At 39.6% G+C, this 13,861-nt stretch overlaps 1 protein-coding gene across 1 annotated transcript in view; it reads right to left on the bottom strand.

The window, feature by feature from the left end:
- LOC112824451 (mitochondrial adenyl nucleotide antiporter SLC25A24) overlaps positions 1–2,552 on the bottom strand; it is a 49,637-nt gene extending 47,085 nt beyond the window's left edge. The window contains exon 1 of the mRNA XM_025872317.2: positions 2,178–2,552. Within this exon, the coding sequence (XP_025728102.1) occupies positions 2,178–2,360 (183 nt within the window). The 5' untranslated portion in view covers positions 2,361–2,552. The remainder of the gene's footprint in view (positions 1–2,177) is intronic.
- Between the last annotated feature and the right edge of the window lie 11,309 nt (positions 2,553–13,861).

Here is a 13,861-nt window from a genome sequence, read left to right as displayed (position 1 = left end):
TCACAGCCCTAAATCTTTTTGTACTACTGTGCTTAAATGACTAAGACATGACCCTCATCTTCGAGATGCTTGGTCTTAGTGGAGGGTACAGTCAATAAAAATAACACCTTCTGAAAATTATAATAGTAGTGACATGTGAGACCAAGGACCTACACATAGTAGGGTGTGATCAACTCTTCCATAGAGGGTGGTCTGGAAAGACTCATCTCAGAGGAGGTGATATTTATAAAAACAAAACAAAAATGAAAACAAAAACCTCTTTTTTCCCCTAATCATAACAATATACAATTATTTTTAAAAATTGAAATAATACAAAAATTGTAAAGAAGTAAAAAAGTAATTTAACTCCTACCATCCATAAATAACCATTAGTAACCTTTTACTGAAGAAGGTACCAGTCAGGAGTGCTGGGATTAGTTAATAACATCTAACAAAAGCACAGGAAGTGATATTATATATGTATATATGTATAAAATACATTTTATGCTTATGTATAAAATACATATATATGACAGTGATAAATATATGCCATCCTGTTGTATGTTTGCATACACATGATTTTATACAACTTACTTTATGATTTGTTCACATATAAATTTTGGAAAATTAAACACATTTTTTATTCCTGATTTTGAGTTCGTATTTTCTTAATCAACCTTGCCAGAGGCTTGTGTATTTTATTCATATATTCAAAGAACCAACTGAAAAAGGAAGTCTTTGGAAATTTAAAGGACACATTTAAATAATTCCTGAGTCAAAGATGAAATCACATTGGAAATTAGAAAATACTTGGAACTAAACGAAAATACAAACTTGTGGGATGCAGCTAAAGAAACGATTAAAGGGGGGAGGTACGTGGGGAATGGGTAACTGGGTGATGTGATAAGCACTGTGTGTTATATGCAACTAATGAATCATTGAACACCATAACAAAAACTAATGATGTTGGCTAATTGAATTTAAAGAATTTAAAGAAAAAAAGTGATTAAAGGGATATTGTAGCTCAAAATTAAGGAAGCAAGCATTCAACTAAAAAAATTAGAAAAAGAGCAAATGAGTAAACCCAAAATAAAAGGAAATACACAGAAATTAATAAGAAAAAACTGAAAAGAGACCATCAGCAAAAAGTACCAAAAGTTGATTCTTTCAACGTATAAATAAAATAGACAAATCTTTGGCAAGATTGAAGTGGGGGGATGGAGCTCGATATCAGAAATGAAAGAGCATATAGTCAGAACTTTTTAAAAAATCCTAAGTGAATATTATGAACCTTGGTCAAAATAGTTTTCTAAAAATTGTAACTTACTAAATCTGACTAAATAAGACATAGTAAATAAACTAAAGGGATCTGTAACTACTAAAGGCATTGAATGAGTAGCTTAAAATATAACTGTGAAACAGTTGCTGGCTCTTAAGAGTTTAATCACCTTCCCTTTCAGGATAGGAACCTCTTATGTTTCAGAGGGGTTGGAGACGTTCCAAGTATCTCCACCCTGCCAAAGGGGCTGAACTTCTGAGACACAATTAAAAATGACTCAGAGAAGTTGAAACTGCTCAGCGACCCGCCAACCCTTTAGATCAATTTATGTACTTAGGACATTAAGGAAGGTCTTAAACCATGGAATGTTGCCTCTCCTCAACCGGAAGTTGGAGGAAACATACACAGGATTGGTTTTCAAAAGTTCTGAAACACTAAACAAAACGAGCTGGTGTATAACAAAGCAGCTCCTAAGAGATGCAAAGTGTGAGCCTTTTTAAGAACGTGGGGCCCACTTAAGTCTGAGAACTTAAAACAAAACAAAACAAAGCCGAACAAACAAAACCTTGATTAAATGCATGCAAAAGCTGAGAGCTAAACAAAAATTTTTTTGATTAAATTTTGCAAAAAGGCAGGTGAAGGACCCGGGATGCATTCAAACCAAAGGTACTATGGAACAGCGTTTTTTAAGTTGTTACAGTGGGTCACCGTGTTCACCGCACTAATTTCATTCGGAAAAATACCAGTAGGCTTTCAGGTGTTGACGCGCATCCGCTCCGGAGGTAACTGGCCTCGCTCCCCATTCCCGAGCTTCGGAACCCCTTCGCGGGCTGGAAGCCACAGCTCCGCCTTCCTGCAGCCGGCGCCCAGAATCTCCGCAGCCCTCCCGGCCCTCCAGCCGCGCCCCGCAGCGACCCACCTCCTCGGCGTCCTGGCCCAGGGGGATGCCCAGGCTCTTGAGCCCCTCCTGCAGCTCGCCGATGTCCACCACGCCGTCCTTGTTGTGGTCCAGCCTCTGGAAGAGGGTCTCGTAGCGCGTCCGCGGCTCCGCGTCCTGGCAGGCCGCCGCGAGCGGCATGAAGCCCCGCAGCCAGCGTAGCATGGTCCCGGAGGCGCGGGGCGGCGCAGCCCAGGGGAGTCACGGGGACGAAGACTGCCGGGCGCGTCGAGGACCCGCGCGACGGCCACCGCCTGGCTTCGAGGGGCCCGCGGCGTGCAGGGAGAAAGAGCAGAGACCCCGGCCCAGCCCGGCTTGGCGCTCAGGGAGTGGCCGCTCCCGCTGCTACTCGGGGAGGAGCTCGCCGGGCGACGGCCTCCCCGGGAGGCGTGGTGGGGCGGGCCTGGCGCCGCCTGGAACGCGCAGGAAGTGAAAGGGCGGCGGGTGGGTGTCGGGAGGAGCGGTGGGACCCGGGGAATCGAGTTCTGCTCGTTCCCCGTCGAACTGTCAGAGGCGCAGGGTCGAGGAGCAAGCCCCCCAGAGGCCTTGGGTTTGGGCATTCGCTCGTTAAGTTTTGGGGAATGGGGGGAGAGGACAGTTCGAAGCTCAGGTTACTCAACTTCAGGGCCCCTTTCCCTGACAGCTTGGAGTCTTTGCAAACTGCCCACAGGTAGTCAGTTCTCACAGCACGGAAATTGGGACATGTCGGGCGACACAGATCTCGGACTTTTTCCTGAGGCTGCACAGATATTACACATCTCTGGGCCTGTTTTCTATTGACAAAAATGAGGAAGTTGAGTGCGCACCTGGGCTGGGAGTTCTGCTTTAAGAAGCAGAGGAGTTAAATCTGAAAGCAATTTAAAAAACAAAAGGAACGCCTAAAACTAATACAATATTACATGTCAATTATGCCTCAATAAAACTGGGAGTAAAAGAAAGAGAAACTCACGCCAGAAACTTTTCTGGCAGAAAAGATCGAGGTTCATCCAGGTAGGAGGTGGTAAAAAGTGGGACTACTTTGCTCTACCGTTTAGTGTGATCTGATAAATCACAGCATTTGCCAAGAGCACTTGCCAGCAAAACCTCAGGCCCCTCTCTCTCAGGATGGATGCAGTTACAAGCTTAGGGCTTACTTCATAACGTGGAATACGATAAGGGACATTGGAAGTCGAAAATGCCAGGGTCCTAATCCTTCCGCTCTGTAAACTTGGAAATGTGACAGAGCCTCTCTGAGTAGCTTCTTATCAGTAAGATGAGAGTATGAATATCTGCCTCATAACGAGGTTGTATATTGTATACGAAAGGTCTTATTACTCACAAGTGCCAAATGAGATATCATTAACTGTAATAATTCTGTTCATTCACTGCTGCTTAATAGAAACTGTCATTGTATTCCTTTATCTACAGGAGATACAACTGGGTACTTGTAAGGCTCTCCCCACATCTTCTGAATCACTAAACAAACACTAGTTCTTCCAACAAAGCCCAGGAACTCAAACCCTGAGTTTACTTCCCCTCATACCGTTTTATATATTTAAGACATATGTGACTCTAGAGTTTGTAAATTGAGGACTGTTCAGTTAAATCACTGTGAGGCCAATTTATTTCTTTATATTACTTCTGATTTCCAGTCTTAAGAATTATCCTCTTCCTTGGGAAAAGCCTTCCAACGTTATCAAATTTTATATCCTTAAAAACCTCTTTTAACCTCCACTGTGGATACTCTGTACTCAAGAGAGGCTGCTTGAAATAGTCATCCCACACTTGAATGGTTTTTTGGGGTTGTTTGTTTGTTTGGGTAGTAATTACAGGAATTGCCTGTCGAAATTTTGACTGAGAAAACTTATGTTCACACAAAAACTTGTACAAGAAAGATTATAGCAGTTTTATTCATGATCACCAAAACCCAAGCAAAACATCCTTAAATGGGTGAATGGATAAGCAACCTGCGTTACATTCATACAATGGACCACCACTCGGTGATAAAAAGGAATAAACTACTATACAATACACTACATGACATTCTGGAAAAGGCAAAACTATAGGGACAGAAAACAAAACAGCCCAGGGGTTGCCAGGGGCTGTGGGATGGCAGGTGTTGACTATGTAAGAGCATTAGAGAGCTTTGGGGAGTGATGGAACGGTTTAGGTTTTGATTATGGTGGTGGTTAGACAACTATGACTTTGTTAAAATGCACACCACTGTACACTAAAAAAGTTAAATTTTACTCTGTGGAAATTATACCTCAATAAATCTGACTTTAATTAGTACCTGACTTAAACATGAGTAAAATAGCATAAGAATTCTTAGTTCAAAGTATCAGTGTGAAAATCAAAACAGTTTATGACGTGTTACACTAAACTATGGTTGCAGACCAGCTGCATCAGTATCACCTGGGAGCTTTTTAGGAAGTAGTCTCAGGACCACCCCAGAGTTGCACTTACGCAAGAGCCCCAGGTGATCCTTTCCTACATTAAAGTTTGAGACACTCTGTTAGTAGAAAGTAATACCACTCAAAAGTGTGGTTTGCACGCTAGTGCCAGACTGCAAGCCGTTACTTGTTCACAACAAGCTAAATCAAAGATTTAGAAGCATTTAGAAACTTTATAGCAGTTCTGATGGAGTTCTTTTGTTTGTTGAATCTGATGATAACTCATGGATTGTCTTTTTAATTTCACTTTTCTAATAAATCATTTTTACTGTATTTCACAATAGTAAAATGTCCACAATGGATTAAGAAAACACTGTTACCATACAGAATAAAAGTAAAATCAACAACAGAAACGTCCTGCATGAGAGAATAAAACTTTACATAGACATTTAAACATCTGCATGAGAGAAGGCATCCCTATTCAATGTTAATAATTCCCAAAGACCAGTGGTTCCTGCAGAGATCAAGAGGAGGGACCCTGAACTCACTCAGATTTCCTTAACCCAGTTCATTTCTGTGGTCAGGACAGAAGTTAAGGTTCAGCCCAGTTCAGCTTGCATCTATTTTTCCCAGCTTCCAGCCGTTTTAAGTAGTACCATCTTCCATTGGGACAACCTTCAGACTTTATCAATTCCATCTATATTGGTCTTCAAAGACCTCTTTCAGCATTTACTTTGAACACCTTGTTGTTAGAAAGAATCCACTTAAATGATCATTCTAGATGTTCACAAGTTTACCTTTTCTTATCTACTGGACCCTGTAGTTATTGTGTGGTGCTACTAAGACCAAAGTCTCAGCCTCTCCACAAGGACCAACTATATGTCAAAATCCTGGTCACTGCTTTCTCAAATTTAAGCAATTACAAAGGGGGCTATGTGAGAGAATTTGACTGACTTGATATAAAGCCATCACCATCACTAGAAAGATAGTTTTATCATACAATGAATTTTAAACTTGAATATCCTAGTAGTCTTTAGAAAGACAATGATCATTTTAAGTTCTGACTCTATCACATTAAGCTAAGTGAATATTCTCCCCAGATTTTCTAAGTCATTTAGGAGACAGAAGTCCAGATAACAAGGTGAATTCTGTCTCTTGCTCAGCCTATCCACTATTCTTAATCCCCCCAAAAGTAAATGTAGACAGCTCAGTCATAAAAACATGGCACTTAATTACTGAAAGTTTGTCTTTATTCCTAAATCCTGTAAATACTTCCCATTCCAAAACAGTTGTGTCAAGTTCAAATTGGCTTCAAAACCACATGCCTCACCACTTTGGAAATAATTATATCAAAGACTGTTAAAATGTCTTCAGTTGGGACAACTAGGTGGCTCACTAGGTTAAGCATCTGCCTTAGGCTCAGGTCTGGATACCAGGACCCTGGTATGGGGCCCCATGTCAGACTCCCTGCTCAGCGGAGAGTCTGCTTCTCCGTCTCCCTCTGCCCCTCCCCCATTGCTCGTGCTCTCTCTCAAATAAAATCTTTTTTTTTTTTTAGTTTAAAGATTTTAATTTATTTATTAGACAGAGCGAGACAGTTAGAGAGGGAACCCAAGCAGGGGGAGTGGGAGAGGGAGAAGCAGGCTTCCCACAGAGCAGGGAGCTCGATGCGGGGCTTGATCCCAGGACCCTGGGATCATGACCTGAGCCGAAGGCAGATGCTTAATGACTGAGCCACCCAGGTGCCCCTCAAATAAAATCTTTATATAAAAAAAAGGTCTTGTTTGTGAAAATTTGTGTAAATTTTGTTCTGAAGCCTGATAACTTTAAAATGAAAAAAGTTTGCACATTTATTGAAGAATCAATAATCATGAAGATTGGGTCAAAATCCTATACCTATATTTTTGCTTGTAAAGCCTACATCCATCTCTCTCCCCTCTCTCCCTTGCATTCTCCCTTCCTTCCTTCATCACCAGTCAAAAGCCATTAGGCCGGCTTGAGGAAAGCTGCCCACCATGGGTTAAAGCTCAGAGAAAAAAATTGGCTGAGCAGGGCAGCAGCCTAATGGGTTGGGAGGTTGGTTACATACAAGGGGCTTGAGCAAATAAATATGTTGAGGATAAAGAGAGCTAGGCTTCTTGCTGTCAGAGAAATGAGTTACTAAGATGCGACGGGGAAAACTAGAATGAACTCTAGAGTGTTGCTTTTGAATTAGTGGTATTGGTGTGAATGCATGGTTTTAAATATTTTTGAATATAGAAATATAAAGGGGTTTTTGTTCTCATGGAGCATACAATTTAGTCAAAGGAGAGAGAGTATAACTGAATCATACCTCCAGGATTGTGTAGCTAGAAGTTTGGGTTGTATAAATAAGAATAAAATTAATAATCTATAAAACAAGAAAAAAAAATTTTAAGTATCTATAAAATAAGAAAACATCCCTTTTTAAAGTTATGCTGTGCAGAAAGAAATTTACAATGCAAATTTTCCCATTTTAAGGTGTTCATCACTCATTTTTTTTAATTTAGATTCAATTAGCCAACATAGAGTACATCATTAGTTTCAGGTGCTCAGTAATTCATCAGTTGCGTATAACACCCAGTGCTCATCACTACATGTGCCCTCCATAACACCCATCCACTCAGTTACCCCTTCCCCCCACCCCCTTCCCTTCTGTAGCCCTCAGTTTGTTTCCTAGAGTCAAGAGTCTCTCTCTCATGGTTCATCTCTCCCTCCGATTTCCCCCCTTCATTTTTCCCTTCCTTCTCCTAATGTCCTCCATGCTGTTCCTTATGTTCTACAAATAAGGGAAACCATATGATAATTGACTTTCTCTTCTTGACTTATTTCACTTAGCATAATCCCCTCCAGTTCCATCCATGTCGATGTAAATGGCAGGTATCCATCCTTTCTGATGGCTGAGTAATATTCCATTGTATATATGGACCACATCTTCTTTATCCATTCATCTATCGATGGACATCTTGGCTCTTTCTACAGTTTGGCTATTGTGTTCATCACTCATTTTAAAACAGAAGTTTTTGCTGTTTTTTTTTCTTTCATGCCTTTTTGCTACATATATTCAAATTTTGAATGTCTTTTACGTTAAAATATGTCTGCTTATGTCTTTGCAGTGTCTTCGAACTTATTCTCACTTGTTTCTTTGTAGTAATGGGGCTGTACCTGTATCCTTGTAATAAGTTTCAAAGAGTTTGAGAGCAATTCAATTTGCAGAAAGTTCATCTCTTCAGTACATTTTTAAAGTATTATTCTCCTTCTGAAGGAAAAGCAGCCACTATTGGGGAAAATGGCCACAATGCAATGTTGCTAACAACTCACTAGAGGGTACTGTAACCTAAAGATAAAGGGTGGTCAGTGCCAACTAAAAGCTGGGAGGGGAGAGCGCAGGCAGGAGGGGATCAAAAGAGAGAAGATACGTGGGTCTTTATTCTTTAGTCATCAATATAGTTATGGATCCCTAAACTACACTAATAAAAGATACAAACTAAAATATTATTTAAAACTGGGGTGTAACAGCAAACTTTTTCTCCACTTAAAACATATTCTGTCCATATTCATTCATGGTGCAATCTAACAAAACTAAAGTACATCAACAGAAGAAAAGTAATACATTTATCCTTGAGAGTTGTTTTATATATTGCAAAAACAATGCATCACAGCACACTTCCATCAATAACAAAATCAACGTTTCTTCCAAATCAGGAACTTCATAATCCCTGTGAATGACCGCTCAGTGACTCAGTCATCTATTTAGGCCCTGAAGTAAATAATGTAACTTTGTGCTCCAAAAAAGGCCATGAGATGGTTAAAGTTCTTTTTGTAACCCTTGAAACCTTCTGTTGTCAAAGTTGTGTCATTTTTTAAGGTTGTTATAGTCCTGATTCTTGCTACTGTTGTCGATTTTAATTAACCCACCCTCCTTTAAATGTCTACACAGCTTCAAACATCTTCTAGATGTTGACTCTGCGTAAGGCACTATATTACGTGTGTGTGTGCAGTAAATTTGTAGTCATATTAAAATCTAATTTTTATATTTTGTTTAAAAAAAAATTTTTTTTAAGAAACCTTAGTGGGCTATCAGGAGATAGCATTTCAGGAGCCCAAAGGCCAGAAATCCAATTTGATTTAACTAATGCAGAAAGAGAAGGACTGCATCTGGAACTTGGGTGAAACAAGAGCCATGAACTGGAAGAGCCTCAAGGTTCTCTCTCATGTCTCTGCTCCTATCCGTGCTCCTGTTTTCATCTTTTCCCACAGCGCACAGTTTTCTAGGCATGGTAGAAAGCTCTCGGTTTTATGTCATACTACCTCAGGCACCAGAGAGAGCCTTTCTCAACACTCTTTCTGGTACTAAGCTCTCCAAATCTTCATGAGGGACTCCTCGTGAGGTTAGGTGCTCACCTCTGGGACAATCCATGAGCCCAGGATTCTGTCAATGCCCTGTAGTTCCCAGTGAGTCCACATAAAAGGAAAGGGGAGAAGGGCATTTTCTGGAAGAGGATGTAGACATACAGATAGATTTTTTTTATCAAACTTAACTTGGGTTTCAGTATATCAGATTCTTTGTCAAATGTCCAAAAGTCAGTTCCACTTGAAAACAAGTCAGATAAAAACAATAAAGCATCTCAGAAATTTTTATTAAAGTCAATGGAAAGATGAGATCCAATTAACAAAAACTAAATTTATAAGCAACATATAGGAACACAAATTTTATATAAAGTAATGCAAAATTAACAGGCAGTTAAGTAGAAGTTTAGATTAAGATACCAAAACAGCACATAACCTATTCCAAAATGATATGCAAGACCATAATGCAGAATTTTCCAAGGATGTGGTGGTGGAAAGTCAGTTTTGTGACCTTGAAGCCCTCACCCACACCGAGGGTCAAAGGGGCTGGATAAGAAGAGGGTATCTGGAGAGAGCTGCTGCCACACTGAGCCCCCCTGTCTACCCAACCTCACCTTCCACCTAGGGAAAGGGGTCTGCACCCCTTCACTTCCAGCTTAGAGCAAGGAGCCTCAGTGAGACTACCTGGAAATTTGACATAAGTCTATGCGTTTTGAGGCCTGGTGGACTGTGCTGGACACAGTGGGCCGGGTACCTGATTAGGGTTACACAGTGTTTGCTAACTGTTCTCACCACTAAAGTGAAAGAGGGGTTGCTGCCTTAGGCCAGCTACACAGTCTGTTGAAACAAAGAATGTCTGAATGTTTCTCCTGTACCAGATGTGCGCTGTGCAAGACACCGCGGGGCACGACTGTGTTGTCTCGGGTCCCGACTAAAAGGGCTGAAGGGCTGTCTGAATTCAGAGATGAACTTCAGCAGGGAAGAAAGGTGGTGATTACTGATGGTAATCAGTTGTGTAGAGATGGAAGAAGGAAACATAAGTGACCAGCCAGGGAGAATGCACGACACCCAACAAGAAACTACAGAAGAGAGTTTCCTAGTGACTGCCTGAGGTGGGGAGTCTCCCCGTTAGAGAAAGATAGCAGGGCAGAGAACTCAGTGCAGCTCCTATCAGTATGTTAGTCACGTAAGAACCAACCTCCTGGCACTTTCCTCTCCCTTCTATTCTGTGGTGACTCTGATGGGGCTCAGGGGCTAGAGAAAGAAAAATCCTAGAAGGGGAAAAGAGGGAAGAAACTAACCAGGCCCAGCCTGGCCATCACAGCATGCCCGAGCAAAGGGAGAAGGAGAAGTTATTGACCTTTAAATCGAGACTGAAGTTGTGATGACCACACTACACCAAACATAGCAAATACTTTATTGAAGAACATTTTGTTAACTGAAAGCAATCAGAAAAGTTGTAGGACTTGCCCTAAATTTCATCTAGAGCATGGGAAGAACCAGTCCCACACAAAACAAAGTCAAAGTGACTATGGGAAACACAGTTTAAAATGGCCTAGCAATTCCATCCTGTAAGTTGTGCTTCATACTTAAAAGAGCTGCAAGGGTCTCAGTGAATATAGAGATATTTAAGAGAAATGAATGGAGACAGCTGTTAGAGAAACATCCTAAATTCTACATAATCTACATATATTATTCTCATTTAAGTCTCATAACAATCCTCCAAAACAGGAATTAATACCCCTTTCTTACTTATGTGAAAACTATCAGCAAGACTGCATGACTTTCCCAAATGATGGTCAGGATTCATATTCATATATATCTGGCCCCAAAAACCATGTCCTTTCTAAACACCACCTTAGTTCCCATGTTCTTAGACATTTTTAATTTCCAGCAAACTTGCCTAAAATCTCTGAGCTCCAGTTTCTTCACGGAAAAGACCAGATTAATAATACCTGCTCTGCCCTTCTCCAAGGGATGGTGGAAGAATCATGAGATAGTACACTATAAAGCACTTCATTAATTCCAAAATCTTGTTATTGGAGGAGAGGAGCAATACCTTATTGTCCCTTCTTCTGCAGACAGAAGAATTATATTGGAGGCAATCATATTTTGTTTGGGACCATACATCATCATCATAAATTGTTTGGGACACACTACAGCACGAAAAGCCATTATATCTTCTCTGAAAAAACTCAAACCAGAAATGCTTGCTTAAAAATTAAGTTTACTGGTCTAAAAACCCAACACTGCCACCAATAAAACTAGAAGTAGAAAATGGAGACCAATTCTTTTTCATTTTATCATTGAATTAAAAACCTGTATTTGGATGATACAAATCATTACCAATCTAAGAATGACTTGGCTACAGTAATCCAGAGTGTACATGAATGAATGGATAAGGCTGGCCACAATGTGCACCTGTTTGAATTTTCTTTAACCAAATGTATTTGTTAAATCTCAGAAGAACTTCCTGCTGCCCACATAACATCCTGCACAGGCTTCCTGGTAGCCTTTTGTGACCTAACAGGGTGAATAAATATACAATATTATGAACCCTTCAGCTTCCCTTGAGTTATTACCATCCTCTTCCTAGGAGAACAGAGGTTATTTATAAGAGAGACATGATGACTAAGAATCAATTATTATAAAATTACTAAGTTTTAAAAAACGGAGTATGGGTGCCTGGGTGGCTCAGTCGGTTAAGTGCCCAACTCTCGATTTCTGCCCAGGTCATGATCTCAGGGTTGTGAGATCGAGCCCCGTATCGGGCTCTGCACGGGGTGTGGAGCCTGCCTAAGATTCTCTCTCCCTCTCCGTCTGCCCTACCCCTCTAAAAAAATTAGAATAATAATAAATAAATAAATAAATAAATAAATAAATAATAAAATGTCTATTTTATTCTTCATTTTTATTCCATTTAAATGATGTTTAAGGCATTTAATCTTAAAAACAAGGGAGTTTCATTAGCCAACTGTGTTACATTAGAATTTTTTCAGCCACCTTAAAATTCTCTCCTTTATAGGGACACCTGGCTGGCTCAGTTGGTACAGTGTGCAACTCTTGATCTCAGGGTTGTAGGTTCAAGCCCCACACTGGATGCAGAGATTACTTAAAAAAAAAATAAAATCTTTAAAGAAAAAATTCTCTCCTTTATAATTTCTTTCACTATTTTTAAGTGACCTTTATAATTTCATTTCTGATGACAAAACTGATACATATTTATTGTATGAAAAATATAGAAAATCACAGAGAACAAAATACTCATGAGCTCATTGTCCAGAAGTTTAATTTAGATATAGTAAACTCTCTCTCTCTCCCACCCCATCAAACCTTCTTTATAAGTCTGCTTTATTGCATATTTCTTCTTGATTAAAATAATCTCAAATTATATATAATATTTTGAGCACTGCTTTTCCTAATTGATTTAATATAAACATTTTCCCATGTCATTAATATTCTCCTATATCAACATTTCAAAAAACTGCTTAATATTGTACTGTGTGAAGGGGTGCCTGGGTGGTGCAGTTGGTTAAGCGTCTGCCTTCAGCTCAGGTCATGATCCCAGGGTCCTGGGATGAAACCCTGGATCTGGCTCCCTGCTCAGCAGGGGGTCTGCCTCTCCCTCTCCCCCCCTGCTCAGGTTCTCTCTAGCTCTCTCTCTCAAATAAATAAAAATAAAATCTTTTAAAAAACATATTGCACTGTGTTAGATTTAAACTAATATTTGGTGTTAAACAGATTTATTACAATTCTTTGGTATTATAAACAATGGAAAATATAAACACTCGAGTAGATACATCTTTTTTAATAAGTATGTCAAATTGCCCTCCAGTAAGTTTGGATTAATTCCCACTTCCATAGGTAGTATATGAGAGTGCTTTATTTAATTAAAAAATGCAAATACTGGGTATCAGAATATTATAAACTTTCTCAATATGAGAGGTGAAAATGGTGTCTCACTTAAATATGCAACACTTTGAATAGTAGTGTTGCACTTTTACATTAAGGTATGATCTATTTCAGAGGCCCCTGGGTGGCTCAGTCAGTTAAGCCAGGTTTCAGCTCAGGTCATGATCACCTGGGTCTTGAGATCGGGCCCCAACTTGGGCATCACACGCAGCGGTAAGTCTGCTTGAACATTCTCTCCCTCTGTCCTTCCCTGACACATGTTCGCTTGCTCTCTCTCTCTCTCTCCAAAATAAATAAATGAATCTTAAAAAAAAAAAAAAGGTATGATCTATTTCAGCTAACTTTTTCTGTATTGTGTCAGGTAGGAGGATTGAAGTTCATATTATTCCATATGGATATCCAGTTGTCTCAGAGCCATTTGTTGAAAAGATTATCTTTTCCCCCTTCAGATTATCTTGGCACTTTTAACAAAATTCAATTGACCACATATACATGGGTCTATTCCTGGGCTCTCCAATTTGATTCATTAATCTCAATGGCTATCCTTATGCCAATACCACCCTGTCATGTTACTGTAGCTTTAGTCTTAAAATCAAGAAGTATGAATCCTCAAACTTTTTCTTCTTCAAAATTATTATATTATATTAACAATGGGGTGAAATTTCTAATTTCACTGCACTGAAACCAGAGAACAATATTATGTATGATTTTAATTCTTTTAAATTTATTGAGATTATTTTATGACTTAGTATATGTCTATTATGGAGAATGTTTCATGTGTACTTCAGAAGAAAGTATGAGTCTCCTATTGCTAGGTAGAGTATTCTATGGATATTAGGTCTAGTTTGTGTATGGTGTTGTTCAAGTGTTTTATTTCCTTGTTTGTCTTCTGCCTAGTTGTTATGTCCTTTACTGAAAATTACTTTACTGCAAGTCTAAAATTATTCTAAAGCTAAATTTTTATTTAAAAATTGTTTTAAAATGCCCCCATGAATTTCCAAATTGCTCCCTAGG

This window comes from Callorhinus ursinus, unplaced genomic scaffold, assembly GCF_003265705.2.
Source record: "Callorhinus ursinus isolate GAN/ISIS: 27379988/994484 unplaced genomic scaffold, GSC_fseal_2.0 scaffold9, whole genome shotgun sequence".
In the NCBI taxonomy this organism is placed as follows: Eukaryota; Metazoa; Chordata; class Mammalia; order Carnivora; family Otariidae; genus Callorhinus; species Callorhinus ursinus.
The sequence above is the reverse complement of the archived record's forward strand: the minus strand, read 5'-3'. Positions and strand labels throughout refer to the sequence as shown.